Source organism: Dama dama, chromosome X (assembly GCF_033118175.1).
Source record: "Dama dama isolate Ldn47 chromosome X, ASM3311817v1, whole genome shotgun sequence".
Lineage (NCBI taxonomy): Eukaryota > Metazoa > Chordata > Mammalia > Artiodactyla > Cervidae > Dama > Dama dama.
In genome coordinates this window covers 32410953-32436582 of record NC_083714.1, presented here as the reverse complement: position 1 = coordinate 32436582, position 25630 = coordinate 32410953, and the positions used below count along the sequence as shown (strand labels likewise).

The following is a 25630-nucleotide window of genomic DNA, read 5'->3' as shown; positions in this document are numbered from 1 at the left end:
ATCTAAACTCACCCACAGACAGGATGCTCATACAAGCATGTCACTAATTTTTTATTGCTAATGGTGGTCAGGGTACAATGGAAAAATGAAACCTGAATAATCATAAGTTCCCTGAAGTTAGCATGTTTTTCTTAAAATTTATTGAAGCATAGCTGATTTACAATGTTTTCTTAATTTCTGCTGTATAGAAAATGACTCAATTATACATATATTCTTTTTCATATTCTTTTCCATTATGGTTAATAACAGGATATTGAATATAGTTTCCCATGTTATACACTAGGATCTTGTTTATCCTATATATAATAGTTTGAGTACAGCTTTTTTTAAAAAGCACACAAATGTTGACTGGATAACTCCAAAAGCCAAATTCAGTAAAGAGTTAGAGATCATTTCGAAAGTTATCCTCACTCAAGTATTTTACCAGAATTACAAAAGATTCCAATTGTACCCCCTTTGGAGGTAGGACAGAGGAAAAAATGCAAAGAAGTTAGCCAGCCAACCTCAATGTGAAGGTAGACAGGGTGAAGATAGGCTCACTATAAAAACCATTCTACTGCAAAACACCAGAATTCTGACCATATCTGAAGGTTAAAAGCCTCATATTAAGATTTAAAGACATTAAAAAAATAGACATTCAAATCAACTTGAAACATTTTTTCCCCTCAGTAAGCAGCATTCACTTTTAGTAGCAGTATCCATATGCTGAACTAAAAAATTCAAGTCCTGTGCCAGGTTCTGAGGCAAATTGCCAGAAAACTAGGTTCCTCAAAATCGTTTTATATAAATGCTACCATATCAATGCTTCTCTGACAAGTTTTAACATCTATAAAGAAGCTAGTCCCAACTTCTCCATCAGTTCCCATTAGACCGCAGTTTGTGCTATTTGTCCCAGACAAACTTCTCTTCTGTGCTCCCCAATCCCCTCATAGGGCCTCCCTCTTTTACCTCCAAGCTGTTGCTGAGCCTGCCAAGTAATCATAGAGCAGCTTTCCCTGTTCCATCTGCCAAACCACATCAACATAGCTGAAGGCCTGCTTCCTCCAGGAAGTGTTTTCCAATTAACCCCACCCATTCTCCAACTCATTTACACAAATCTCTGAAATCTCTTCTTGATAAAGACTTAATGAATAAATGTTACATTGACTATTTATCACTAATATTATCTCCCCTCCTCCCATCCAAGTACTTTGTAAAAACCTTGTGTGTATTCACTGCTTCACTAGTCACAATGTTTTCCCAAGACAATGAGACCTTTCCATCTACTTCTAGATTAAGACACACTTCCCATGGGGCTTAAAACAATTTTATCTGCTATGTAAGAAAGTACCTATAAGATAAAATTTTACTTACCTGGTCAAATTTCAAGAGTCTCTGAAGGTCATTCTTGTTGATAAGACTCTTCACTTCACTGGCATCAGGCATGCAAAGCCTGTAGTTCAAATCTCCCAACCAGATGACGACACTGAGGATCAAGAAATATATGAGTAAGAGTAGTAGTAATTAGCATGAAAGTCAATGAGAGGAGAATGCAGAGAAGGAAAATGGGTAGATTACTGATAAGCATTCATTTATCATTATCTGACAAGGGGTTTGAGTGCTAACTATCCTTTGGGGATGAGTACTATCAATGCCTGAGAGGGACAAGGGGATGAGAAAAGAGGTAGGAGGACGGACACTGCATGCATGAGGAACAAAGATGGAGAAATATGGGGTGTGTGTGGGACTTGGGAGCCAAGGAGTTAACTGCCTCAGAGAAGCATGTAGTTTATTTGCTGGACTAGCTTCAAAATTTCACCTGGCTGCTTGCCAGGTCTCTAGGGGAAGAGAATCTGAACATTTTCTGCCTCTCCGAGCCCTGATGTTCTACCGGCTCTCCAAGAGGGTCTGCACAGTCTGAATGACATCTCTCTTGGGCAGTGCCCACTAGCAAACAGAGGTCCAGGGCTTTCTGCTGTCGCCAGTCTATCTGTGGTTCCCCTGCCCGGGAACCACAGTCCAAGTCCCAGGAAGGAAGGAGACTGGCAGCCCACAGGGGCCACAGGCTCCCAATCACAGCAACAGACCCCCAGGTATGCTTAGAGCCCCACAGGGGAGACCCTGAAATGACTGCACCAAAACAGGTTATTTCAAATTCTAAATGGGTCTCCTCGCCAATCTTTGATGCAACATGAAATTTAAGGAATCCCAGGTAAATAAATTTATGGAATTTCAGGTCAATTTTATGCCCACTGATGTCAAGGCCTTGCTTTACCACTGTGAAGCAGAATTCCGTACGATCCTAAATGTTGAGACAATATGGAACAGACCAACATCACTATCTTGCCCTACTCTTTCTTCAATTACCCCACTCTCTATTGATTCTAATAACCCTCAAATTATCTTTTGTTTTCCTGCTAATTCCTATCCCAAACCACTTATTCCAAGTCTTATCACCCTCTCAGAATTTCAATTACTAGTGTTAATTTCCTTACAGCTATTTTCTACTAACAATCCATTCCTCAAGTGATTTTTGTGTCTGTTCTTATTAAGTCCCATTATTCACTAACCTTTCATATTAACCATTGGTGTCTTTAAGTCACCACGGCCCCTTTTCTGAATGATTCACAGTCAGTGAAAAGAATAATGTAGATCTATGTTTACTGGCTTGGAAAATAATTCACAAAATGTAGGATAATACAGTCCTATATGAATATGTGTGTGCATGTGCATAGATAAAAGTCTAGAACTGCACTATTCAGAAGAAATAGGACGCACATCACAAATGTAATTTAAAATTTTTTAGTAGCTGAATATAAGAAATGAAAGAAACAAGTGAAAATAACTTTAATAACAAATTACATTCAACTCAATATATCCAAACTTTTGTCATTTCAACATGTAATCAGTATTTTAAAAACTGAGAGAGTTTACATTTTCCCCCATAATTTCAGTGTATAGTCTATGCTCACCACACATCTCAATTTGAACTAGTTACTTTCAAGTGCCCAATAGCCACCTATGGCTACTGGACTGCCATACTGCACAGCAGAGATCTAGAAGGATACACACTGAATTGTCCACAATGGTTTTCTCTGGAGGGAGGGACTGGCTGGGGAAAGCAGAGATAAGAAATGATAGATTTTTTTTCCTTTCACCTTTTATTATATTTATGATAAACATTTCTATTTTATAATAAAAAATAATGAAAACTGATTACAACTGACAGACTCCCTCCACCACTACTCAGATGACCGCTGATAGAACTAACCTTTCCTCTGAGAGCAAATCTAATTTCTCTGACTCATTGCATCTGCTAGTCCTCAAAACCTTCCTCTTCTTTGTGAACCCAATCCCTTAACAGTAATCTCTCACTATGCACATTTCTATAGTTTCTCATCATGGTTAGTCTCTTCTCAGCTCCACTACTCAAAGGCTAAAGAAGACTTAACCACTCACTCATGTTTCATGATGTTCAGTTGTGGGAGGGTCTGATTTGGGACCACAAAACTCATTCGTGCGCAGATGTCCTTATAATCTTGATTCCTTCTCTCAAACTCTTCCACGTGGGCAGCCAGGTGGGAATTGACAATGCAAAAGGTAGTGTTGTGAAATACAAACCTCACAGCTACCCCACCTTTGTTTCCCTGTTAGCAAGAGTAATTATTTACAGTTAGTACAAAAGACACAATGAGCACCTGAACTTCATATGGACATGAAATCATAATCAAGCTCAACTCCAAAGTAACTCACCATCTTTCCCATGACTCCAGTTCCAACTGTTTCTGTAGCAACATCACGGATATATCGCAGCTGATCCTTTCTGGCAAATATCAGGAGCATCATCCCAACAAGGCGGACTAGTTGAACCTTTAAGTTCCAGGGAATTAGAAGAGGTTTGTGCTAATACCACTCTTTGCACAGATCTAACTTCCCACAAGTAATTTTCCACCAAGAAGATATAATCATGCCTCAATTTGAATCTAAATCCTCTAATTTCCCAATGGACCTCACAAAGAGGAAACAAAATTTTTCCAGGAAAGCTCTAATCTGGCTCTGACCAGTAAAAGTCTTCAGGGACAATGAGTACCCTCAGCTCTAGATTCATTATTTTAATCACGTTTTAGCCTACCATGAGTAAGCAGTATTAAAAATTTGAATAATAAAGACAAAGTCTCTATGCCAGCTTGTTCCTTTTGGCTCTCCTTCCTGGTTTCTGATTTACAATATCCTAATAAAATGTATAACAATCCTATTGACTTCTTTGTGAACTAGAAATATGTCTGAAATATATATTAGTCTATATGAGAGGAATAACAACTTCAGGAGTCTTATCACCTATATCAGGTGTAAGAAGATGCAGATGAAAATTACTCAGACAGATGACTCCTTTTGAAGGGCTTGGTATGGTAGCTGCATAACTAAAATAACTCTCTTGGTAGCTTCTACTATGTGCCTTCTAAAGACCAACAAATTGGGTCACCTTGTTAAAGTCAACTCTACTCTTAACTTACAACCAAGTTTTAAACTCATTTAAATTCCACAACACTCCTGTTCTTGCTCCAGTTCCAAAGCTTACCCAATGCACCCACATGCTTCAAACTGCTTTTCTGTAAAGCATCCAGTTCTGACCGTGTAAGCAAACAATTTCAATCTTAAATTCTTATTGCAAAAAATCATTTATATGTCATTTGAGTTAATTGTTATCAGTACAGTAAAATTCTTCCTTTCTCTTAAAACTTAGCCAAGCAATGAAACTATAGAATCAAGAAGCTTAGGGAATTTTTTTTTTAGGAAATAGGAATGAAAAGCATTAGTCTGCCCTATCTGGTATTACACATGGGGGAGAATTCAATTAATCCATTCTTTTGGAACAAGCTATAAACAGAGTAACTTCCAGTGATTGGTATTTAGTCATATACTAAAAAAGATAATTAAATGCGGCTTACTTTCTTATACTTGGCTTTGGAATGCAAACTCCTCTCTACCGCCAAGGACCACTCTTGTTCTTTCACAGATTCAAAGTAGAAAAAGGCTTCTGTGCTCAAGTCCAGCTCTTGGAATCTGAGAAAACAAGAGGATGTGAGATCTACATCCCATAATTATCTCTGACTACTTCCTGTCCCATTTTCCGAGACATTAGGTGAAAAAAGGAATGTGGGAGAGAGGAATTTTAGAGAACTGCTCTACTGATTCAAGTGATCAGTAAGGACAAGTAGTTTTCTTTTCAAAAGACCCCCCCACAAGTATATGCATAGGCCAAGGAAAACAAAAAAACTTCCATAAGGGGTAACAGAGCTTTGCTCATATATCCTAGGAATAGTCACTATAAGAATTAACCTCAGATGTCAGTTTCTATGAAGAATATAGTTTTCTATGCGTTTTGAGAGGACTAGATGCTTCCTCACACTATTTTAGGTATCTGTTCCTTTATGATCTCACAAATTTGACCCACAAGTTAGTTCTCATATATAGTCTACAGTAAGTTTTTACAAACAGTGGGGAAAAAAGGGCAAAATGTCACATAAGGTAACACCAAACATATAGCCAAAATGAAATTCCAGACATGTATTTTACCCAATGCAGTAGATATCAGGTGGATTCAGATCACAGTTCAGCCAAGGTTCTAACCCGCTATCTGGAGACTGGCCATTCACGTTCCACGTTCCAACAAAAAATCTAATACATAATACCAAAAAATAATTTAGAAACAAAGGTAAAGTGTGAACTAAAGAAAGTTCTCTCATTACTTCTATACAAGTGTATATTTACAATAAGCCAGTGTAATTTCTCAAGCTGCTTTGCCACACATACCAAAAACCCCTTCCTGCCTGTAGAACGCAAAGGCAGTGGGCTTATTCTCTCTAAATTTCACATCAGGTAAACCTACAGAAAGGAATCAAGTTTCTATTTAATAAACACAAATTTAATGGCTCTACCACATTTCCTTCCTCTTACATTCCATCCAAACATATTTGAAGGGAGAACTTCTGGACGGGAAAGAGGTATCTTCATGCTGTAAGGATGTCTAATATGGATAACTGTTCCATAAGGAACCGTAGTTAAATCCAAAAACTCACTTCTTGAAGGATTACAAGGACATCTGTGGAGGAAATTCTGTTGAGACAGATATAGTATTAAGGGGGAAAGCAGAAGGGAAAACTCATGACTGTCTTAACTGTTTACATACAAATATAAGCATCCTGGAGAATCTGAAGAACTGGAGGCTTCAGCACGGGGATATAGTCATGACTGAATTAGAATAAATGAGACATAATGGGATAGCAGATGGGACTGGAATCTTGGACTAAAAGGGTACATGCTGTTCGCAAATAACAAAGAAAAGTGTTGCTGCTCTGCACATCGAGATACATGCCACACTACACCACTCCACACGCCACACACAGTGAATCCAAAAAACAGGATATCAACAAGTAAAGATGAAATGAAAAATATAATAGAGGAAAGAATCCAAGATAGGCCTCCCAATCAAGACGACTGGGTGAACTTCCTTTAGTTAACTTACCAAAGTAGGAAAATGAAAATTAAGGTCTAGTGGTAATGGTGGACTTAATTTGCCGATACTGGCAAGAAGAAATTCAGCAGGTCAGATAGATAAACACACCTGCTTATGGAATGTGCTAGGAGACAATTCTCTAGTACATGTGAGCTTGACTTCATTCTCTAAGAGTGGATAGTATTAGTAGATGTGGTGTCATTAGTAATTAGAAAATCAATGCAATTGAAATTAGAAAAATTAGAAATTAGAAAAAAAATTTTCTAATTAAAAATTAGAAAAAAATGCAAATTAGCATTTGCATTATTGTGGATATGTAGGTTACTGACCGCATAAAGACAGGCGCTTGAATCAGCTCACCATTCTTTTTTATTATGCTTTTATTCTGAAATAAGCTAATTACACTAATATCTTAAATACCAAAAGAACATTTTTTGCTATACCAACTAATGTAACTAATGTTTCACCTTCATAAGTAGAAGAGAGACTAACCTGAAAGTCTGAATGTTGACATATTCTTTTTCTCGCTTTGCCAGGATGTGTTTGATGAGACCCTCCCGCTGTCCAGACTGGGTGTTTGGTACAAAGAGCTTCCGCATGGTGTTGGTCACTTTGGGGGGTTCCTTGTTAGAAGCTTCTTTTTCACGTGGAAGCCTAGCAAATAAATGAACAATTCAGAAGTGAAACTGCCTTTACCAGGGAAGTCTCACACATGGGAAATCTGTTTCAACACAGGACTTACATTCTATTCACTGAAGGGGGTGGGGGTGGAGGTTCCCGGTGAACCCCTATAGGCTGATTCTGCAAATTGATTTTCTTGTCCAAATTCATAGATGAAAAATTATCCTCAAATCCAAGAAGCCCTGAAGGATGCAGAACCCAGAGTCAAAGGGAGGGGGGAAGATAACATCCAACTTGTTCAGGATAGATAGGACTTTGCTTTGGTCAGCGGTTTTGGTCTGACCACTATTTGCTCAGCGGCGTTACCAAACAGAAAGGTATATGAACAGTGATAACATAGATGGGGGAAGAAGCACATCTGTCCCTGAACCACTGACATATTAACTAGAATGATAAACATAACTAGTAAGTTACATTAACTTGGAACGTGACTAAAAGAGAGAGTATTTATAGAAGACTTTAGTACAATGCCTGGTTGATAATTAGGGATTATATCACTATCGCATTTAATTGTCACAAAGACCCCATAAGATAGGTGCTATTAAAAAAATCTTCCTAAGTTACAGAAAAGAAACAGAAGCTCAGAGATGTCAAAGTAACTTGACCAAGGTCATACAACTAGAAGTCAGAGAACTGTGATTCAAACCCATGCAGTCTGCCCCTGGAGTCTGCATTTTTTACCCCTCTGCTAACCTGGCTCCGAAAGAGCTAATGTGCCACAGAAAGTACTAGGAGTGAACATGAGGTGGTGAGTACAGACTCCAAAACCACTCCATAGGAGAAGGTATCTGACATTGACATCACTCCACACTATCTTATCTGCCCAGATAAAATCTACTGACTCTGCAATCATCATAGCAACCAGGGGGAAAAAAAAGAATCTTTTCAGTACCTGAAAAAACAGAAGAGTTGTCCTTAGTGTCTAATTTCTGGTACCAGCTGGATGACTCCTTTTGGTCTGGAACAAGAAGCTGTGACTGAGCTGGAGAGATAGGGGTCATAGAATGGAACAACCAGTCCACTGAATGGAACTTATCATAACCAAAAGAGGAGCCTGGCAGGCTACAGTCCATGGGGTTGCAAGGGTCGGACACAACTTAGCAACTAAACCACCACCACCACCAAAGGCCATTCACTTAGCACCATTCCTGAACACAAAGGAAGAGACTAAAAAAATGAGAGCAGCTCTGGGACCATCTGGGGCTGGAGGAGAATTACTGTCTGCAGTATGCTGGCCATGGCAAGAAAATGAAGATTCTAGAAACTGACTCAGGGTCCTTAAAGCTGAATAGACTTACCCTAACCTATCCCTGGGGTCATTCCTGAACGACAAAAAAAATCACCTATCAACGCTCCATGGGCCAGGTACTCTGCTAACGGCCACCTGTCTCTGTATGCATGTCCCATACAAACAGAAAGAAAACTGCTGAGGCCTAAGTTACCTTCCTGAGCAGCAAGGACCTCTGAGACGAACTTCACACAGTGATCCTCATCAGGGATTTCAAAGCGTCGCTCTCTGGTCCAGTCCCCTTGAATCCGAATTTTGCAGCCACCTAAAAAGAACAGAAATCCATATACATATAATGTTTTCTTGCGATCATATTTTCAACTTACCAATTTAATAGAAGAAGGTCCAGATCACAAACATTCTAGACCTCTAATGTATGAAGCATACCTATAAGATTAAGGGATTCATGGTGGCGGTGGTATTGGGGGTGATGCGGAGAAAAATTTAAAGTAGGCTAATGAACTGTGTAAATGAGCAGCCCAATATAGTGACATGATGCATAATAAAATCATAGTTTCCTACATTCTGATATGTTGCTCATATGCCACTGTAGGAACCTTCAAATTCTAGCAAAAGATCAATTCCCCAACCACCCCCCTCACACCTCCTAGCTGGAAATTCCTACCACTTCAAATCCAAATCACATAATACGAATCTCTGAAGTGTGAAGGAAAAAATGGAAATAGGATGGTTTGTTCCTTAGGTACAGACTGTACTCAGGCAACTGAATTTATAAGCTAAGTAAAAAAGAAAAGCATAATGGGATTGGCTTGAATTATTCTGAAAAGAAGCATCCATACCTCATTTATCTCCAGTAAAAAATCTATGTCTTGAAAAAAACTCACAAAAATAATATAATGACCCATGTCCATGAGTGGTCTGGTTCGAATATAGCCAATTAGAAAACAGTGTAATTAGAAGCAAAAAAAAAAAAAAAAAGAAAGAAAAGAAAAGAGTGTAATTAGAAGCAAAGTTACCTGGGATACTTCAGTTTCTTATGTACATAACATACTGTCTCCCCTTTTCTAAAGCCTTACATTTACCATCTGTATCAACTGTCTGGCTATGGTGATCCAGGAAACCCATGTCCTTGTTTATATTCTTATTTTAACTGATTTATTACACATACTGCTTTCTCATAGCCCTGGAAACTATAAGCTCTTTGAGGGCAAGAGACAGGCTGCACATAAGGGTTACCCAACACAACACTCTCAATGGTCTCCCGGGGCTGTCTGGGACAGAGGGGCTTCTTAGGACTCAAGACTTCTAAAGCTAAGACCAGGAAAGCCCCAGCCAAACTGGGCTCATCAATTACTTTATTGATAATAATGACATCAAACTTCACAGACAGAAGGCATTTAATGACTATAGAACTAGACTCTTTCACACTTGTAAATAACAAAGAGATGAGAAAATGAAATGAAAATCGTAGTTTCTTATGGCAAAAATCCACTTCTGAACCTTTGACTCTCTCTTTCTTTGCATTTCTTTATGTTTATATCTATACAGATTTAGTGATGAGAAGAAACAGATAAACATAGAGGATAAAAATGGGGGAAAAAAAAGCACGCAAGAGGACCAGCAATAAGAAAATTAATGAGGCTGCCACTGTAAGGAGAAAAAGAAGGGCATGAATAAGGACTGTCAATTAGAACTGCCTTCAAGATAGAGAGAAAACCTCCTTCAGGACACAAATAGTCCTCTCTTTCTCTGATAATTTATATTAAAAGTAGAAAAAAAACCTTAAAAAGAGCAGCTTGTATCAGATAGAAACTTAGAACAGAACATGTGTTCTCTCTGTCCCAGGATCTTGAAAGATACATTTTAGCAAGTATAAAAAAATAAACTGACCGATTTAACAGAAGATTCCAGAAACTGCTTACAAAACAAAAAACACTAGATGCTCTCTCACCATGTTGCATGGGAAAGAGAACAAATTACCCCCTCCACCCAACCGTCTGCTCTCTTCCCTGCCAGACCTTCTGGCCTCTGAGATCAGCTAACACTCCTCTTTCCTCAACTTCTCTGAATACTCCCTGAATCTTTCAGTAGTTCTCAACTCAGGGAGCATCAGAATTACCAGAGGCACTTTCAGGAAATACTGACACTTGGGCCCCACCCCAGGCCAAGAAAACTGAATTGCTGGGGGTGAAGCCCAGACACTGGCAATTTCTAAAAACACTCCCCCAGGTGATCTAGTGCATCCAGAAAACCAGAGTCACCTGCAAACTGGCTGGCCCCTGAGAGTAGCTCCCCCTGTGGCCCTCCGAAGTAGAGGCTATTTATAGTCTCTCACACACTATGTAATTTAAGACTGGTGTCCTTATTTGTCCTAATGCCGTCTCCAGTCCATTCCCTCTCCTCCTCCCTCAGGAAAAATCCCTTCTCCTTTGAGGCTCACCCACTGGACTATGCCAGTGCCTTCCCTTCCCTCCTCCATGAGACCACGTACCAACCTCCCAGAAACTTCTGAATCCAAGCCTGATTCATAAGACTTCCTCTCCACTCATACTTTTGCTTTAATTTTGCATCCCTTTAAAATTAGCACCGAAAACTCGGTCAACACCTTCAACTTCCTCATCCAATGACCTCGCCCCTCCACCTCAGTCACCCTACTCCCTCAGTCTTACTGGAACTACCTTAGTTACACCCCGGACCTTTTGTCACAGAAACACCATCACCTCATAAATCTTTAATTCAAATACCCACTCTGAACTCCTTGCTGCTTACCTGCTCTTAGAGGAACCTCGGGCACACTGATCCCTTCACTTTCTCAGAATTCATTCACTCTCTCTCTTGCTTTCACTACCCTCTCCCACCTATTTTTGTGAGGGCATTAACCCTGCAACTGTGCTTAAGGAATTTTCCCAGCAAGAATACTGGAGTAGGTTGCCATTTCCTCTTCCAGGGGATTTTCCTCGACCCTAGGATTGAACTCGTGTCTCCTGCAGCTCCTGTATTGGCAGGCAGATTCTTTACTACTGAGCCACCAGGAAGCCCTTCACTTTCCTTTTTGTCAAACAGAAGCCATCATTTCACTCTGTTGCAAAAACCCAGAAATGCCTTACCACTTACTCTGTTCTGGCTATGCCTATCTGGCTAACTCTCAACACTCAGAAATCCAATTAACTGCGTTCTCTGTACTTACATCTGAGGGAGTAAAACCAGATACACAAGCACACACACACCCCATTATAAATTGACTGCTAACCTCAACAGGGCCCTGTAGATAGGAATCAGTCTAAGTTTCCATAGTCAACTTGTCTCCCACTACTATCTGGAAAAACAATTCACAACTTCACATTTATCATCTGTCTTTGAATCCCACTCTTCTCAAGCTCTTTTCTTCTAAGCAGACTGCTTTACCTCATACTTCAAAGGAAATGGAAGCCATCATATAAAACTTACCTGTATCTCTATTCATATTCTCCTTTCCCTTCTGGTACAAGGAAGAAGATCAGAAGAATTACAACCCCTTGGGTTCTCTCAGGAATCTTACCCTTGCAATCATTCCCTAGACACTGCCTCTCAGTATCTTCAACCTCTCCCTCACTTAGTGTCCTTCTTATCAGCATTTAAATAGATTGTGTTCTAAATTCTCCTCGTTTAAAACAAAAAAACCTTCTTGGACCCCATATCCCCCTCCAACTCCAGTTCATCTCTATAGTCCCCTCTGCAGTCAAGCTTTGAAAGACACATAGTTAAGTTACTACTTGCTCACCTTCCATTTCTCTCTTTAATCCACTCCAGTGTGACTTTGGCTCCCACTACTCCTCTGAAATTGCTTTGTTAAGGTCACCAATAATCTCCATATTGCTAAATTCAACGGATATTCTTCAGTCATATTATCAGATCTATCAGCAGAAATCAACAGTTGATCCCTCCTTGAAATAGTCTCTTTAAAAGGCTTCTATGACACCATACTCATCTAGTTTCTCTCTCTCTTTGGTCAAAGGGAAATTTTTAGTGCCCTTTAAAGTATCTTCTCCTCTACCCAAACTTTAAAAAATAGAGTGAGTTCAATCCTAAACCTTTTTCCTCACTCTGTATCAGCACTGTCTAATAGGACTTTCTGTGATGATGGACATGTTGTATAACTACACTGTGCAATATGGTAAACAATGACCCCATGTGGCTAATGAGTACTTGAAATGTGACTAGTGCAACCGAGGAACTGATTTTCTCATTTTGTTCTAATTAATTTAAACAGGCACATATGACTAGTGGCTACTATAACTGACAGCACAGCTCTACAATGCAATCACCTAATCTCTTATGGGTTCAAATACCCTCTTTGTGCGAGTGACCCAGACCTTACTTCTGAGCTTCAGATGCATACATTCAATGGCCAACTTATCATCTACACTCAAATGTCTCAAAGAAATTTCAAAGTAAACATAGCTAAAACCCCAGGAAAACTCATTCCTCTTGCAATGTTCTTATTTCTGCAAATGGTACCCCCAACCACATTCACGCCAGAAATCTAGGATTCATCCTTGACAACTCCTCTTCAGCTTACCCACTACCCCCACACCAACCCCTGTCAATTCACTCTTCAAAAACATTTATCATATCTGTCCACTTCTCTCCATTCTTACTGCCACCATACTCTCTAGCACTCTAGTTTAAACCATTGAAAGAGCTTCCTGGCAACCCAACACGGGCATAAAATCTTTGATATTCTTTCAATTTTTAAACTCTAAAAATCCAGATTCCTCATCATGGCTTACAAGATTCTACTGGATCTGGTCCTAGCCTGGCCTACCTTAGTGCCTGAGACTTATTTCGGGCATCCTGGCATTCTTTCATTTCAAAGAAAGTATCAAGCTACTTCCCAATTTGGGGCCTTTACCCATGAGGTTCCTTTTACCTGGAATCTTCTCTTCCCCATTTTCACCTCTTACTTATCCCCTCTGGTCTCAATTTAAAAGTCACTTCTTCAAAGAGGCCTTCCCTGAGGATCTTGACTAATTTAGTCTTATCAACTCTCCCTGCTAGTATTTATCAAAACTGCAACTATGAGGACTTCCCTAGTGGTCCAGCAGTTAGGACTCCAGGGTTCTGCTGCAGAGGGCCTGGGTTCAATCCGGAGTTGGGGAACTAAGGTCCCACAAGCTGTGGGGGATGAAGCCAAGAACAACAACAAAAAAACCCTGCAACTATGTAACCATACATTATCAGTTTAAAAGCTGTTTCTTGCACTAAGTTTCATGAAGTACCATGCCTATGCTGCTTTTCCCTGTATCCCTAGAGCATAGTGCCTGGCGCATAAGAGGTGTTCATAAGCTTATGGAAAGGATTAACTGATTATAGCCATCAGTGTGACACTAGTACCAAATAGCACAGAAGCAAGAACCAAAGCAGGAGCAGCAACCTTATCTATGTTGTTTTCTACTGATTGCGCAGCACTTAGAATAGTGCCTGGCAAATAGAAGGCACTCTACAAATATTTGTTGAAGAATGAATAAAAGAGGGCTCAATATTAGGGAATTAGTATCATACTGTCCATCAATAGGTCAAATAAGGAAGAATAATGTAATCATCTCTATACATACTAAAAAGACATTTGATAAAATTTAATATATATTCATCATTTTAAAAACACAAAGGACTTCCCTGGTGGTCCAGTTGTTGAGACTCCATGTTTCCACTGCAGGGAGCGTGGGTTCAATCCCTGGTCAGGGATCTAGGATCCCACATGCCCATATGCCATGGTCAAAAAATTAAATAAACTCATACAAACTTGAAATATATGCAGTTTCTTAACATTTTTTTTAATTAAACTATCAAATCAATAAGCAATAATGTCCTCAACAGTGAAGCACCACTTGAGGCATTCTCACTGAAATCAGGAGCTAAACATAAAATGTCATCATCATCATCATCATCATCATTTAGCACTGACCTCCAGATTCTTGTTGGTGTAATGAGATAGGAATCAAAACTAATAGGTATAGCTACTAGAAAGACACAAAACTATTATTTGCAGATGACTAGGACTATCAAAACCAAAAAAGAAAACAAAAGGCTCCCCCAAAATAAAATTCTGTAAAGTGGCTGGATAAAAGATAAATGTCTAAAAGTCAACAGCTGCTCTGTATACTAGTAGTAAGAAATAGAAAAGAAAAAAGTTCCACTGACAATAGCAGCAAAAAAAATCCATCAAAAAAAATCCATCAAAAAATACTTAATCTACAAATATTTGCTATCTATGAAGAAACCACAATATATTACTGAGAGATATAGAGAACCTCGGTAAGTAGAAAGAGATATCCCATGTTCCTTGACAGTGACTTAATTTTACAAAGGAGTTAAATTAGCAAAATTTGATGCATATCTATGGTGAAATGTTAGCCATTAAAAATCATGTTTTTAAACTTTTAAATGATATGGGAAAGGTCACAATACCTGTTAAATGAAAATGCAGGATAAAAACTATATACGAGGATTCCAATTATGTAAAAATATAAATAAAAGACTGGAAAGAGATACATAAAAATGTTAATTACAGTGGTGAACTCTAGGTCACAGGAGTGTAATTTTAATTTGATACTTTAAACTTTCCCGAACTTTACAAATTGTACATAATGAAGGATGTATTATCTCTATAATCAGAAAAAATATTTTAAAATGTTTAATACCAACATCCAGACATGGGAAAACACAAAGTTTCAGTAAAATCAGGCTTGCTTAACAAACCCAAGGTCTCCTCCAGCAACATATTGTGTGCTCTAAAGGTTTATATGTGAAGCCTAAGGATCAAGACAAAATCTAGTTTCAGTACAAATGTTAATAAATAGGCAGAAATGAAGGATTTTATTCAAGTGGTTACTCAACTCCTTCCCATGTAATCTAGTAACTTGAACTCTGGACACAGCAACACATGGTTAATTTCCATGTAGGAGAGGCCAACTAAACGAACGTCATAAATTAGGTGTTTGTAAGAGAAAAGGCACAGCTCAGTTTAACTTTTAAGCTATGGAAATACCTATTTCCATACTAAGAACAGGACATTTAGGTATCTAATTTCAGCAGATTTCAGCAGCAATGTGAGTCACTGCTGAACAAACTTTGCTCACATTTTGCTTTATTAGTATTGCTCTTGCCTTCTCCTTTTTAAGTACAGTAAGACATAGATATTAGGTTACTTGTTATCCTGGATATCTGCAGTAGAAGCTAGAAGTTGGAGGTGCTTAGCCTTTTAGGATCAGCCCTTAAGAGTTCCAAAATTTAGGACCAAAGGAACGAATAATAAAATCCAAATCAGAAGAAGTACCTAAACTGTGTAATACAAAACAATAGTGCCAAGGACGGGGACTATGTCTAAGCAAAATTATGTATTAACTGATAGCCCCAAGCTAAGGGCCAAGTCCCAGGCATCCAAGGACTCAACCAAGAGGTAAAGCACCCCATTTGATTTGGATTCATGTCGTCACATACTCTTTCCCACGGCAACCACAGAGTAGATACAGTAGCATTCAAGTGCCCATTTTTTCCTCCCCATGTTAACAAAGCACAATTTTAGATGATAAATGGAGAACAGCTTGCACAGACAGTCGAAGATGATTTGTTTCAAGCAGATAAAAAATGCAAGAACGGAAACAGTGAGAAGGAAGACTGTGTTCTCTCTGATAAAGAAACGCCTTGAGAAGACAGTCTTAAATAAAAGACCAAAACTATTTTAAGAAAAAAACAAAAGGTATCCCTGGTACAAAAGGGACTCTGTAGCCTCCCAAATAATATAATAAATTAAGGAAAACATTATGATTTAACATGTAAAAATCAAAAGTAGGTAGGGGAAAAAAGCTTAAAATGTAACAACAGTTAAAAAAACCCTCATAAACAAACCTTTTGTGCCTTAAACACTTTACGGCCCTTCCTACAATTTCCTACTCCACAGGAATGACTTAACTGATAGCAACAAAAAACTGGTATCTCAAAGAAGTTCAGCATCAGAAAAGCAGATCACGTTTTCAACTTTTTAAAGACTCTTGCCAGCCACCTGCTTTTTCTTAAGCTTAGGCTAAGTGTTTTGGGGAGGCAATACTAACATGTATGGCTGCCTTATGAAAATAGAGAATACAGGATAAAATGGTAAGATAAAAGTTGTGCAAAAAAGGTGTCTTACATACAGTGGATCTTCAGGTACATATTTGTTGAATGAAAATCAACTCCATTCAGAAAGATACTTACTGTTTGAAGCTATGTCAATTAAAAGAGTTTCTTCCGCTTCTAAAGGAAAAGAAGAAGAATAGGATCAGGGAAGAGAAAACCATTCATTATAACCCAAAGAAGTACACACCTAACTACTTTCAATCACCACTCCTAGGTTTTAGAACACATTAAAAAAAATCCTTTGCTTTTTTGTTTAGCACTTTTAAAAGGGGATTTTAATAGCACTATGTCCTAAAGATTATAAGCAATTCAACTAAAACAAAAATGCATTGAACAAGTAATCACATGGAATTCCTCAAAGCAAATCAAGCAATGACAATAGTAGGGAATATAACATGTTAATTCAAGTGAAGGTGAGTTTAATTCCCCTCAACTATAACACACTAACTTAATATAATCTAACTGTATCATTTAGATAATTCTTATAAAAAGCCAAGAAAGTGACCCCAAAAGCCTAGAGGTAAATTACTTTAACTCAAATCTAGTCTCTGAAAATTTTCCAATGACCTCATTACCACCACCCCTGCCCCATACAGGAGCAGAGAATACTTGAAGTTATCTTCAGGCTACCATTAACTACCAAGGCACACCCAACAAGTATAAAACGGGTCAAGTTCGAAGTTCTATTTTCTCTCCATGGCTCATCTAGACTTCCTCTCTTACCTCTAGTGTCTAGATCCAACTCATCACTTCCTCTTGGATTTGGCCATTGGCACCTGTCAGACCCTCCTGGCTGGTTAAACGCTGGGTACTCCCTCTGGGTACTGACTCTTTCCTGGAGGAGGAAATGGCAACCCACTACAGTATTCCTGCCTGGAAAATTCCATGGACAAAGCCTGGCAGGTTGCAGTCTGGGGTTGTAAAGAGCAACTGAGCACAAAGGCACTGACTCCTTGTGATGAGTCTGGATCCACCTTGGCCAGGAGTAGTCTCAGGCTTTACTAGCTCCCTCACTTGCCTGGACTGTAATTTGGCTCCATTATTCAGGTGCAACAGAAGAACTGATAATGCCCCAAGTTGTCTAATAATAGAGAATAGTCTCAATACTTTTACTAGCATGATGAATGAAGCAAGGGACAACAGTGCTTCAAGACAGAGGTATTAGTTCACAACCGCTCTTTGGTAACTTTAATTCTTTAAAACCCAGGTACTCATAGATTTTTCAAAATAGATGTACAGGTTGGGAAACAGAAAGGATGTGAAAACTCAAGGAGGTATCTGTTCCTTTTGTCATGAGGATTACCGTGTGCATGCACACAAATTTTCCTAGATTCCAACCTAGCAATCTGCCATCTATTTCTTATTAAAGACGATACCAAGAGAAACAGGGTAAAAGAAATTCTAGAAGTAGCACAAAGAAGGTATAGAGTTAATAGGATACTAACATCATTGTCTTTGGCTTTTCTCTTCCTTAAAGGGCTAAGTATGTAACAAAAAGCACTATGCTATCAGAAGTGAGGTGATCACAGTAACTTATTTTGGCACGCAGGTGCCTCCTTCAATGTCTCTCTTACACAGGGCTTCTAAATAAAAGACTTCATTCTACTACACAATATGGATTCTATTCACAATGGGTATTTTTAATTCTTAATACATGCTCTCTTAAAAAGTCATGCCCACTTAGTATTTCTACTTATAGGAATAAATCCTAAGGAAGTAAGAGACATGCAGGAAGATTCATTATTTATACTAACAAAAAACAACTCAAATGTCAAACACAGGGAATAACTACAGTAGAGCTTACTCATAAAATTGAATAGTATACAACTATTGATAGCATGTAAAAGCACTCAAAACATGATAGCAAATGGAACGGACAAAAAAACACATATATATGAGCTCCACCCACCCTAAAAGTTACATGTGTAGAAAAAAGGAAAATGTTAGGTATTTATCTCTGAAGGACGTGAATTTACTTATTTCCTTTATAATTTTCTGTTCTTTCCCAACTTTTTACAGTACATACATTACTTTTGTGATCAAAAAAGTTGCATGTAGTTTAAGAAAGAATTTATGCAAGTCAGGATTCAAGTTTTCCAAGAAGCTGTAACTGACACAGAATGCCTGTCTGATAAGCCAATGGAGCCACCGGAAACATAATGCATTTGTTCTCTAATAATCAATTTCCTTTCTAGGGCAATGTGAAATGACAGAAGCAACACCTCCTACACAAACCTCCCAATTTTTGAGTCTCATTGTAGCAGATGAAACAACAGATTTTCTGTTCTCTTTCCCCAAATTTGAAGGCAGGAAGCCAAGTATTTCCTCCCCAGAGTCGATTTTCTTATGATTCACCAATGTCAAGGTTTGAGAATCAGCACAATTAAGTGTAAGGTACTACAATCTGGCAAGGCGTGTTGCCAAATGTTTTAATTTCAAATAGTGTGGGGAGAAAGTGCTGAATGTATGTGAATTGAAGTGACCTTGATAGTTTACAATGAGCAGTTTATCAGTTAAGCCCAAGAATGTGATTAAAATCTACATATAGGTTCATCAGCATAAAAGACTACCTACATAGATAACAGACCACATCTATCTCTAACCCCAGCCAGGGTGGCAGGTGAGAATATATATATTTCAATATAATCCTTCAGTACTCTTAGACAAAGAATTTATCATCTTCTCAATGGTAGATTATTTACAGAGGGTAATGCATTTCATTTTATGTGCAGTGACAAATCTAAATATGTATGATGTTATACAATGAGATAACGACCAAAGGAAAAAACATTATAAAACTAACTAAGCAATTAAAGCTAGTACCTTGAACACATCTAAAGTGGCTATTTATAGGAATGATATCTTGAACACGCTGTTCCTTCTTGTGCAACCGGATTATTAGCCTAGGAAACAGAAGAATGCATCAATGAATAGATACTGAAAAACTAAAAAAAAAAAATTAACAACAAAATACATTGCTGTACTGTTATACAAATCCAGTCTGTATTTATTAGACTTGTTGGATCTTGTTCCCTGGATCTGAGAATCATGGTAGAAATTGCTTTAGGTCTAAAAGGATATTAATGATGATCAGTACCTGAATACCCACAATTCAGTGCCATGGAGAACACAGTCTACATCCTAAAAACAGTTTACAATTTTAAGAGCATGAGTTATAGTGCACACACCTTCAGATTACGTATACCAGGGTAAAGAACTAACAGTTAGGTGTGAAGACCATGAGGGAAGGGACTATGGCTGTCTTTTCACCACAGTATTTCTAGCACCTAGTACAACACCTGGCATGTAGCAGTCCCTTACATTTGTTGAATAAATGGATTATAAATTTCATCAATTAGCTTTCTGATTTTATTCCCATGGCTTTTATCAAAGAATGATTCTATCTTTTCAAGTATACAGGCTCATGGAGAAGTAAGAGGAGGTGCCCAGCCAGCTGCATCAGTCAAAATAATCCCAGTGACCAATGAGGTAGCAGATATCACAACCAGATTGCTTTTATATCCCTGTGTTTTCATCATGGTTTATGATTTAATGCTAGTATTTCTGGTAAGCATGACTGAACTTGGCCGCTCAGTATGAAACACAAGACTTCCAAATTCCTATGTACTCCTGAAATATTAATTTTCACTTACTACTTAATCTTAGTGGTCCAGAATCAAGGTGCAACCTACTGGTAAAAGGTCATCCTGAACATCTCCTAACTTCCCCCAAAATCACTCTTCAGGTGGTTCTTTGAGCCAGGAGCACTATTCTTTTCTTCCCTGAGACCTAGCTCAAACTATCAACTCCTCTGTGAAACTCCTCCCAAGTAACCTCAGGCAGAACTAGTGGGCTCATGCCTTTGCTTGTCCCTCAAATATAGCACTTAACACACTCCATTATAGTTACATATATAACTATATACATACATACAAAAAACTATATATGAATCCCTCAGATTTGAACTCCATGAAAGCAAAGACCCTATCATATTCAGTTTTGTCTCTTATCTAATAGATGATCAATAACTTTGGTTGAATAAACATTTAATTAAGCTACAAAGAGAGGTGAATTTCTAAACATACTTGGTCAACATTTGACCTTAGAAGTCATTCTTTAGAAGGGCTTGATTTCTATTTTGTTGTCTTTTGGGGGGCTTGTCATTTTAGCTTTTTGAATTTTTTTTTCAAATGTGTTAACTTAAAAGGGGTAACTTGGGGGAAAGAAATGCTTAGATAGAACTAAGGGAAATAAAAGTATTAATGCTGTTTTTCTGCTCTGATTCTACTTGCCTAACTTTCAGGGATTTATAGTTTAAGGTGATTAGAAAGAAGAATTTAGGGGCAGGTCCTTCTCAAACTGCAAAGTTCATGAGTTGAGTAGAGTCCTATAAACCCAGATGTAGGCCAGAAACTAGATAAGACTGACAAAGCAATGGTCAATGAGAAAGAGCTTGCTTTAAGGAAAATGAACACAAACCAATGTAATTCCCAAGTAAATAATATAGAAATGATGTTGAACATTAACAGTAAAGTTTCAACTGGATTGTCTTGTTAAAAACCAATACAAAACAGACAACACGGATGGACCTTGAGAGCATTATGCTAAGTGGAAGAAGTCAGACAGAGAAAGACAAATACCATATGATCTCATGTGTGAAACAGAAAAACAAAAACCAAAAATACTGAACTCAAAGACACGGAGAACAGATTGGTAGTTGTTAGAGGCAGAGGATAGGGGTGGGTGGGTGAAATGGGTGAAGGGGGTCAATAGGTACAAATTACCAGTTATAAAATAGTTAAGTCTTGGGGCTGTAATGTATAGCATGATGACTATAGTTAATAATAGTGTACTGTATATTTGAAAGTTGTTAAGAGGATATGTCTTAAAAGTTCTCATCAAAAGAAATAAAAATGTTGAAGGAACTTCCCTGGCAATTCAGTGGTTTAGACTCTGTGCCTCCAATACAGGGGGTGCAGGTTCAATCCCCAGCCCCGGAACCAAGATCCCACATACCACGTGGCACAAAGATAGAAAAAAAGAAAAAACAAATTGTTAACTATGTGTGGTGATGAATGTTAATAAGACTTATGGTGGTCATCATTTCATAGTATATACAAGTATCAAGTCATTATATTGTACACCTGAAACTAACATAATGTTATAAATATCAATTTAAAAAAGAAATGCGACCCCCCCCCAAAAAAAATAAAAAAACATAAACTGGGAATTCAAGTCAAGTCCACAAATATTTCCCTAGGAAATAGGGATTTGTTTAAGGAAGGTTAAAGATGAAACAACAGGTTGCATCATAATCTATTTACCTTGAAAAAAAGAATGTCAGTGTTTGATTCCTTGTGTGCAATAAAGTCATTTTCAATTGTAATTTTAGTCTCTCAAGTAAATTTCTCCTATGGTTAACAGCAGGAACTACAAAACTAAAGAAGGCACCCAAGAGACAAGGATTATACAGATGGTTTGACAGTATTAGGTGTCTCCAATAAATGATTTCAAAAGAAACTTCTCAGATACAATGTAATTCTGAGATGTTACATGGCTTTAAATCTCAGCTATGCTACTTCCTGACTGTGAACAAATGACTTAACCTCTCTGAAACTCCATATCTACACCAAGAAAAAGGGGATGACGATGATAATATTACAATTTCACAGTAATCCTCACATGAGAGTTAAATGAACTAATTCATGAAAGTGCTTAGAAGAGTACCTGACACACATCTAGCCATTGAGTGTGACTTGTGCTATACTCATAACTTATACAGAACTGTAACATAGAATTTGATTTCTCTAGAGGGGAAGATAAAAATAATCAGGAGAGCTACCACTGCAAGTTTAAAAGTGCTTCCAGTGCATGAGACCAGATAGAAAGAGGTGTTTATCTCAAGGCCATCCACTTGTTCCCTTATCAGCTGAACAGTTCCAAACCTACAGAACCAAGGGACCAGATCCTGGGATGTGGTCATCTCAACAATGTAGCTATTTTTATTTAATTTTCATAATTTAAAGAAGAGGAAACCAAGGCACCAAAAATTTAATGGTTTGCCCAAGGTTCACATCTTCCCATTCTATTCTTGCCTTTGGACGTGGTACTGGTGTTCCACTTTTCTCACTTTTCTGTTGAATTTACTTTCATTAAACTGGTCTTCCAGTTTGATGAAATCTGGGAAAAATAAAATGAACTTATCACAACAACAGAATCGACCAAGCAGAATCTAGGCAAGAGCTACTTCCATAGAACCAGCTGACATCCAGTTTGAATGGCACCAAGAGTTTCAGAACAGGGCAGGCTAGGCCAATGGAAATTTCTTCTCTGTAAACTAGACAGCACAGACAAAGATTGAATCTGGACAATCTAAATGCAGGGACTGAGAAAAATTGTTTTTAAGCAGAATCCATTGTTGGGGGATGGCAGGATTTAAGTGATTGACAATTCTTCACTGATGTGAAGAAACCAGCCAAGAACCAGGGGCAGTGGCTGGGGCATAAAGGGATAGGGACCTACCTATATAGGATAGTCATCAGAGATACTTTAGATGAAGCATTAGTGGCAAGGAAGTGAGATCAGCAGATATGGTTGATGGCTTATCAAAATCTTTTGATCAATCAGTCAACAGTCTTTACTGAGCTCCTATGTCCAAGTCAGAGTGGAAGGTAACACACCCTGATGAAAGGCCAAAAGTCATTTACATTTCTACACATTTCATTACTTTTTCTAACAGTCAAGTCAGTAAGGGAAGCAGTTACTGGCCTACACAAAATCATGACTGAATTAATGAATATGCCTTCAAGCAAATGGAATAAAGGGGTGGGGAGACTGGAGGAACCAGTTGAATGAGGTTAAGAGAAGGTTAACAATGAAGCATTTCTACAGCACTTTTACTTCTTTGTAAACCACTTTCGTATTTATTATTCTCCCAGTTATAACTCCAAAGGCTATAAGGTAAGGCAGTTCACGTTTTTATTAAACTGATGAGGACACTAAGGCCCAGAAAGCTTTATTGACTAGCCCAGGATTACACAACCCATGTCATTTGCAGGGGCAGGAACTAAGAACCCAGGCTTCCTGCTTGCCCGCCCATTGAGCCCTTTCCTGAGCCACAGGCCAGGAACAAACTTGGGGAGAAAGCCGGGTGGTTAGAGCACTGGCACTTCACACCCGGCCGAACCTGTTGCCCACGTGGCCTCAGTGGGTGGAGGGTGGGTGGCTTGTCGCGGTTTGGGGTTGGGAGGTAATGGCAGGCTCCCCTCCTCTGTGGGTATCAGGTGGTTACTTACTCATACTGCCCGTTCCTCTGGACTAGGGTCAGCACGCAGGGCTCCCGGAGAGGACCCTTCATCTCCATACCCTCGATAGTATGCGGGCGCTAGTCAAGGGTCTTCTCTACAAGCGCGGCCCTGGAGGGGACCCGCGGTGCGGGGTGGCGAGAGGTTCCTGCCCCTCTGCCCACCCTTCCTCCCCAGCGTCCGAGACAGCGCCTCCCGCGCCGGCCCCCTTCCCCGGCTCGGCTCGGCTTCGGGGCCCGATTGCCCCCTAGCCGCCCCTCCGCCGCGATCCGCAGTCCCGCGGACCCCCACCCCCGCCCTGCGCGGCCTCCCCTCCCCCTTCTCAGGCGGATACGGTAAGGGGCTGGGCTCCAATCGGGAGCGGCGGCTCCATCCCGGCGGCTTCCAGGCTCGGCGGGGCTGCGGACTGCGGGCTGATCCGACGATACTGCCTCCCGCGTCCTCACACCCCTTAGCCTCGGCTGCGCGTCCTTAGAGAAACGGCTCCGTGCTGGGCGCAGGCAGCCCGCAGCCTGGAGCCCAGAGCCGGGAGCCGGGAGCCTGACCCGAGAGAGAGCGGCGCCTCCCACCCCCGCCAGTTTTCCAGGCCGCCGCAGATTCCGCCCCCTGCGGCCAACCTGCGGAACTGCAGGGAGAGACCCGACGGACTGGGGGCGTCTCCCGCACGTCCAGCAAGGGCTAAGCTTTCAAGGCTGTCTGTGACGCCAGAATTGTTTTGGGGACTTTGAACGTTGCCGTAGAAACAAAATACAGTTATGCCCATGAAGTAACTCAAAGGTGTTGGGGCCACTAGGACCCACATCCTCCTTTAAAAATATCCTTATTATGGTTAACAGAATATACCGTGCTGGTTATCCTACCGCTCAGATGTCCCCCCACCTCACTCCATCCTTCCATCCCCTAAATCGAAAAAAAATCCCCAAAGATCATACCTTTGCTTTCTCTGCCCCCCTTTAAGCTCACTTGTAAGCAGGCAAACACCAAACATATTATCCCTGGCCCACATCCATTGCCTAATATATAACTCATTGTTAGCAAAGCATTGGGTGACAATAGCCCACGGTTATTTCACACAGCGATGCAGGTTTGAAATTTCAAAGCCACGTGCTTGCTTGTGTCTCCTGCATTGCCAGGCGGCGCTAGTGGTAACGAACCCACCTGCCAAAGCAGAAGATGTAAGAGATGCGGGTTTGATCCCTGGGTTGAGAGGATCCCCCGGAGAAGGGCATGGCAACCCACTCCAGTATTCTTGCCTGGAGAATCCCGATGGACAGAGAAGCCTGGCAAGCTACAGTCCATAGGGTTTCGGAGAGTGGGACACTAGTGAAGCGACTTAGCACGCATGCACCTGGGAAGCCCCATATGCTAGATTCCTCTCTCCTGATTGCTTCGTATCCAGTCAGCCGGCAAATCTTATTAATATGGTCTTTGGAATTACCTTTAGATTCTTTGTTTTCTTGCCATTCACACTGCCATCACTTGAGTGTAAGCCCTTGTGATATCTCATTTGACCAATTTAGTCTGTTGACAGTCATAAGAATATTCTTCCTAATGTTTCAGTTGTGTTATTCTTTTGTTCAAGACTCTATGATGAACTATATATCAAGACTGACTTTAAACCTGTATTAATTAACACAGTGTGGTATAGAGGTAGAAAGACCAATGGAATCAAATACTGAGCCCCAAAACAGGTCTACACATATATGGAAAGTTGATATGCGGCATATTTGACTTTTCAAATTAATG

General features: G+C 39.5%; 1 protein-coding gene across 3 annotated transcripts in view; it reads right to left on the bottom strand.

The window, feature by feature from the left end:
• Nucleotides 1-24462, bottom strand: part of OCRL (OCRL inositol polyphosphate-5-phosphatase) — a 49631-nt gene extending 25169 nt beyond the window's left edge. For 2 of the 3 annotated variants that reach the window (XM_061137365.1, XM_061137366.1), the window contains exons 1-13: nt 24219-24462; nt 23876-23946; nt 19404-19483; nt 16659-16697; nt 8620-8730; nt 8070-8159; nt 7239-7359; nt 6989-7150; nt 5557-5658; nt 4929-5043; nt 3733-3849; nt 3439-3626; nt 1354-1465 (exon numbers count right to left, since the gene is read on the bottom strand). In XM_061137365.1, coding sequence (XP_060993348.1) covers nt 1354-1465; nt 3439-3626; nt 3733-3849; nt 4929-5043; nt 5557-5658; nt 6989-7150; nt 7239-7359; nt 8070-8159; nt 8620-8730; nt 16659-16697; nt 19404-19483; nt 23876-23946; nt 24219-24257 — 1347 coding nt within the window. In that variant the 5' untranslated portion in view covers nt 24258-24462. The remainder of the gene's footprint in view (nt 1-1353; nt 1466-3438; nt 3627-3732; nt 3850-4928; nt 5044-5556; nt 5659-6988; nt 7151-7238; nt 7360-8069; nt 8160-8619; nt 8731-16658; nt 16698-19403; nt 19484-23875; nt 23947-24218) is intronic. The other variant, XM_061137368.1, reaches the window with a different exon arrangement.
• Between the last annotated feature and the right edge of the window lie 1168 nt (nt 24463-25630).